Source organism: Emiliania huxleyi (assembly GCF_000372725.1).
Source record: "Emiliania huxleyi CCMP1516 unplaced genomic scaffold EMIHUscaffold_65, whole genome shotgun sequence".
Classification (NCBI taxonomy): Eukaryota; Haptophyta; order Isochrysidales; family Noelaerhabdaceae; genus Emiliania; species Emiliania huxleyi.
The window spans coordinates 573,008-578,585 of NW_005197128.1; the positions used below are offsets into that span (position 1 = coordinate 573,008).

Below are 5,578 nucleotides of genomic sequence, written 5' to 3' on the forward strand. Positions count from 1 at the left end.
AGGGGTACCACTGCCCGCCGGGGGCGGCCGAGTACGCCGAGGGGCCCACCCCGTATCCCGGCCCGAGGTCGCCCGGCCGCGGCTGCAGGGTTTGCGGGTACAGCCCCGTCACGCCCATGCTCGGCCCGGCTGCTAGTCCGCCGTGCACGCCGCCGGGCGTGCCGCCGGGCTGCGCGCCCGGCGCCGCCATCGCACCTCTCCCGACATCGTCGACGACGCCGGGCAGGTTCACGGGTACGTGGGGCGCACCCAGAATACCCTCGAATGGCGAGCTCTCCGCCCCACTCGCTGGCAGACCGTCGGATCGCGGCCACAGCAGCGGATCAAGCGACATCCACTCAGCCGCCGACGCGCCGCCCCCTGAGCGTGCCTCGGATAAGCTGTCGAGCAGGGTGCCGCGCCGCGCGGCGGCGACGGCGGCGGCCTGCCCGTTGTCCTCCGCGGTGAGGTTGGACAGCTGGTCCACGAGCCCGACCCGCTCCCGAGACAGGGAGCCCGTCACCCGCCACATGTCTTCGTCATCGTCGACCTGCAGCGGCCAGGTGCCCGCGCGGCCGAGCCCGGGTTCAGAGGCCGCGGCCAATGAGCCGCTCGACTCGGTGCGCCCCTGTGACGACTCTGACCAAGTTCGCTTCAGCGAGACGCGGGACGCCTGTGAGCAGTCCGACTCGGCATCGGAGAGGTCGCCGAACGAGCCGCGCCGCTGCAGGTCCTCCCGCCGCCACGCGCGCTCCGACGCGCCGCCTTCCACCGCACCTGCCAGGACCGCCGTCGCGAGCGGTGGATCGAAGTCCATTTTTGGGTCACCCACGAGAGCGGGCAGAGTCCACAGAGGAACGGCGTCCCATCTCGCCCCGGGGGGCCGGGGGGAGGCGGCTGTGAAAACGCCAGGGCTAGGGCTATCTAGCCTCTTTACTCTTCCTCTTTTTCGGCTGACCGGCCGGGCCACCTGCCCTCGCTCCTCCTCCACTGCGCGTTGGGATGTCAGGGATACTGCGTAGCCCTTCCTGGTGGAGGCGCGCGATTCCGTGACTCTCCGTATACGCCAGCGGAGTCGACTTGGAGGAACGGTCTGTTCACACAAAAACACAACCACGGACCCAAGACGCACAAGCTCAGACAGTCGAGAAAGGGATAGACCGCAACGACAGTCAGAAGTCAGCGCTGGGTCCCAGGGCGAATGCGATGACGGCCTCTAGTGTGAGCTCTAGCTAGTGAGCTCACGGCGTCTGTTCACACTGCTCCGCCCTCCCCACGCCAGCGGAGTCGACTTGGAGGAACGGCGTCTGTTCACACTTCTCCGCCCTCCCCACGCCAGCGGAGTCGCACCCTCCATGCCGTGAACAGGCGCTTTATCCACCCTATATTCTTCTCTCGTTCCTCTGCCCGTGCCTTGGTCTTGTCGTTGTTTCGCACCCATGTCTGTATGGCAATCGAGGCTGCCTTCGATCCCATGCTCGACTCCTCGGGCGAGGGCACTTGACTTTTTTTTTGAGCTTAGCCTTCGATGTTATGAAACAACGCAAGGCGGACATGGCATATCGCTCTCGGGCTCACAGACATCCCTCACACCCGCCGCACACCCGCGCCCCCGCGCGCGCCCCACCCCGGCCGGGAGAGAGGGGAGTGACAGTTTGGCTTTTTTTTTGACTTGGAAGCGAGAAGACGCTTCGCTGCACGCCTCGAACGCCATGAGCTCGACCGACACTGCAGGCAACCCGACCGACTGCCGCGGCCAGCTGCCGGCCGTCAAGAACGGCAAAATCATCGACATGGTCAACGCCTGGACCGCCGCCACTGACCAGCCGTTCATCTCGTTCGAGTACTTTCCGCCAAAGACGCCCGAGGGCGTCGTGAAGCTGCACAAGGTGATCGACGAGATGTGCAAGCAGAAGCCGCTCTTCGTCGACTTCACATGGGGCGCGGGCGGCTCGTCCGCTGACCTCACGCTCGAGCTCTCGAAAACCTCGCAGCAGAAGCACAATGTCATGGTGAGCGGAGCCGCCACAGCCGCGCCTGTCGCCTTGCGCCCTCCTGCCGCTCCTGTCCCGTCGCCCGTCCGAGCGCGAGGTGTCCGCGTCAGGTGAACATGCACCTGACCTGCACCAACCAGTCCAAGGAGGTTTGCGACGCCGGCCTTGCCGGCGCCAAGGAGGCCGGGATCTGCAACATCGTCGCTCTGCGGGGTGACCCACCCAAGGGGCAGGACAAGTGGGAGGTGACCGAGGGAGGCTTCGCGTGCGCGCTCGACCTTGTCAAGTACATGCGCACCAACTACGGCGACTACTTCTCCATCCAGGCGCCCCTCCCCCCCGCGGACGCACAACGCACTGCTCCTCGCCGCGCGGGCACCCCACATCATCCCTCACGCCGAACCCGCATCATCCCTCACCGCCCGCACTTGCACCCGCACCCCGCGCCTGCACCCCGAGCGCCCCGAGCGGGATCGCCGAGCGGCCTCCTCACTCTCTCCACCTCCCTCTCCTCACCTCCTCCCTCTCCTCACCTCCTCCCTCTCTCCACCTCCCTCTCTCCACCTCCTCTCTCTCTCCACCTCCCTCTCCTCACCTCCTCCCTCTCTCCACCTCCTCCCTTTCTACATCCCCTCTCTCCACCTCCTCTCTGGCTTTGCCCGCGCAGGTTGCCGGCTACCCTGAGGGGCACCCGGACCGCATCACCAAGGCGGGCGGCGAGTGGTCGGTGGTGCACGTCTCAACCGAGAGAGGGGTGAGGCAGCGCTCCACTGCTCCCTAAGGTGAGCGAGATGTCGCGCCCGCTCTCGGACCGCGAGAAGATGCGCCTGGTCGATGTGGATGGCGAGGTCAGAGGAGTAGTAGCCGCAGCAGCAGTAGCCGCACTAGCAGTAGCAGTAACCGCAGGCAGCAGTAGTAGTGGTGGCGGTGGTGGCGGTGGTTTGGTGAGGTGCCTCTGCCTCTGCCTCTGCCTCTCCAGACTCCGCCTCCCCCTCTCCCTCTCTCTTCCCTGCCGCCGACCTGCTCCCTCTCCCGCCTCTCTTCCCTCTCAGCACCTCTCTCACCCCTCTTTGCGACTCCCCCCCCCCCCTCTCCCCCCCTCCCTCCCTCTCCCTCTCCCTCTCCCTCCCTCCCTCTCCCTCCCTCCCTCCCTCTCCCTCTCCCTCTCCCTCCCTCTCCCTCTCCCTCTCCCTCCCTCTCCCTCTCCCTCCCTCTCCCTCCCTCCCCCTCCCTCCCCCTCCCTCCCCCTCCCGCCGCCCCCCCAGCGGCGTCCGCTCGCCGGCGCAGGAGTTTGTGTGCACCGACGAAAACTACGCGATCGAGCTCGACTACCTCAAGCAGAAGTGCGACGCGGGCGGCGACGTGATCATCACCCAGCTCTTCTACGACTTCGAGGTCTTCAAGGCTTGGGTCCAGGACCTTCGCGACGCCGGCATCACCGCGCCAATCTTCCCGGGCGGCCATGCTGCTCAGTACCTCCTCCCCCGAGACCACCCGAGACCACCCGAGCTTGTTCGAGAGTAGGCATCATGCCGCTCAACGCGTGCGGCGGGTGCATCGCCTTCCCACCTCCTCCTTCCCACGGCCGCCTCCTCCGCCCACGACTTCCCCCCCCTACCCCCCTCTCCTCCTTCCCGCCTCGCTCTATCCCCTCTGCTTCGGCGTCCCCCCCCCCCCCACGGCTCCGCCAGCCCTGGCTCGCCCTCGTCTTCTCCTCCTCATCTCACTCCCGCTCCCCGCCCGCCACCCAGCTTCAAGCGCATGACGGGCTTCTGCAAGACACGCATCCCGCCCGCGATGGCGAAGCGGGTGGCGGAGCTGAGCGGGGACGACAAGAAGGCGGAGTTTGCCGAGTACGGCATCGACTACCTCACCGACCTGTGCAAGCAGCTCGTCGCGTCCAAGCTCGTGCCCGGCCTCCACTTTTACGCGCTCAACCAGTCGGAGCGCACCTTCCAGATTCTCAAGCGGCTCGGATACTACGCGCCGACCGACTAGCCGCCCGCGCCGTGGCGCGCGCGCATCATCTGTCATCTCGCCCCCCCTTCGCTGTCCCTGAAGTATAGCCCCGATGAGGGCGGGGCGCCTTGAGGCACGCGCCGCCCGCCTGTAGCGACTAGCGTGTCGATATTGGCAACCGCCACACGGACAGCCGCCTTGCTCCCAGGGGTGGGCTTGAGCGGGCCGGCCCGTTGTAGCGGCTGGCGTCAGCGCATTTATTGAGAAATTGGCATTTTGGACTATATGGTTATGGACGGGATCGCCGACGTCGCGCACTCCCACAGTGGTCAGTGCGCGCCAAGCGCGCAAGATATGTATGTAACTAGTGAGAGGACTCGAGATTTGTTCGAGATTGGGGCAGAGCGAGTGGGAGAATTCGGCGGGCGAAATGCGGCGGTTTGGATGCGTCCCCTTTGGGACGACCTGTTGGGACGACCTGTGGGACGACCTGTGGCAGCGACCGATGCCGTCACCGGACGCGGCGGCGAGGCACACGGGCGCCGGCGTGGCGCGTCGGCAGGCCCACCACGAGCGGATGCGCGACGAGCGCGCTCGGGAAGCGGCCGCGGGCGACGCGGAGCTTCCGCCGGAGGACGACGCGGTCGAGATGGCGAGCGCCGCCCACGTGCTGGACAGCGTGGCGGAGGTGGGCCCGAACTACACCCTGCTGCGCAGCAAGGAGACGAAGGCGAAGCGGCGGAAGCGACAGCGCGAGGATGCCAGGGCGGCGCTCGACGGCCACACTGTCCTGTCCACCGGATCGCGCCTCGAGATCTTCTGCGACAGTGAGCGGTGGTACCCTGCGACCGTCATGGCGCGGGAGGAGGACGGGGACGGACGGATCGCGCACCAGGTCGAGTACGACGGCTACCCGGATCGGCGGTGGTGGCACATGCTGGACGACGAGCGGTGGCGAGCCGTCGCAGAGCAGGCCGGCACGGGCGCAGGAGGCGCCGCCGCAGACGGGGATGGGGATGCGGCGATGGACCGCGCGGACGGCGAGCGGGGCGCCCGTGCCGCGGGCGACGCCGAGGCGGCCGAGGTGCGGCCGGCGCCGCCTCCTGTGCGCCGGGGTGTGCAGCGCAGCGCGCTGGCGGACGCCCTCGAGGCGGAGGATATGGGCCAAAAGCGTCGAAAATGTCCCAAAAAGCGTGTCTTACCCTTGGAATGGCCGGATTTAGCCTTGAAAGTACGAGATCGCGCGCGCGCGCGCGCTGCACCGCCTGTTCTCCGCGGCTGAGTGACGACGCGTGCCGTGTGCCAGCAGAGTTGGGCGCGCGCGGCGCGACGGCGCCCGCGAGGGAAGGCGCGGGTGCAGCGGCCGCCGGCGGCCGTGCCGCCCGCCAGCCGGCGCAGCAGCGGCCAGCGCAGCGGCCGCCGGCGCAGCAGCCAGACCAGCCGGTGCGCGCCTTGCGAGGCGAGTACTGCCGCCCGGCAGCCTTGAGGCGGCCGGGCGGCAGTTACACGTTCGAATTTTGCGAGCCGTGCGCGCGCCGAGGCGCGCGCGGCGCCCGCCCGCCCGGCTGCCAGTAGGAGGCGGCGCAATATGGCCTATAGTACAGCCCTTGAAGTCAGAGAAGAGGCTGGCTGGCAGTGCTGTATGC

General features: G+C 67.9%; 3 protein-coding genes across 3 annotated transcripts in view; 2 read left to right on the plus strand and 1 right to left on the minus strand.

The window, feature by feature from the left end:
• The window catches only part of EMIHUDRAFT_215542 (hypothetical protein), a gene marked incomplete at both ends in the record, with an annotated part of 2,368 nt that extends 1,572 nt beyond the window's left edge, over positions 1-796 (minus strand). Inside the window, 2 exons of the mRNA XM_005763104.1 lie at positions 196-370; positions 503-796. Coding sequence (XP_005763161.1) covers positions 196-370; positions 503-796 — 469 coding nt within the window. The remainder of the gene's footprint in view (positions 1-195; positions 371-502) is intronic.
• An 870-nt stretch (positions 797-1,666) lies between these two features.
• On the plus strand, positions 1,667-4,234 carry EMIHUDRAFT_437840 (putative methylenetetrahydrofolate reductase). The gene is made up of 7 exons (XM_005763105.1): positions 1,667-1,991; positions 2,084-2,299; positions 2,641-2,682; positions 2,756-2,821; positions 3,261-3,429; positions 3,498-3,525; positions 3,725-4,234. Exons 1-7 carry the CDS (start codon positions 1,692-1,694, stop codon positions 3,969-3,971), a joined length of 1,068 nt encoding a protein of 355 aa, XP_005763162.1. The 5' UTR covers positions 1,667-1,691; the 3' UTR covers positions 3,972-4,234.
• On the plus strand, positions 4,218-5,155 carry EMIHUDRAFT_215544 (hypothetical protein; the record flags this gene model as incomplete). The annotated part of the gene is made up of 3 exons (XM_005763106.1): positions 4,218-4,264; positions 4,338-4,883; positions 5,089-5,155. 3 exons carry the CDS (start codon positions 4,218-4,220, stop codon positions 5,153-5,155), a joined length of 660 nt encoding a protein of 219 aa, XP_005763163.1.
• Positions 5,156-5,578: the final 423 nt, after the last annotated feature.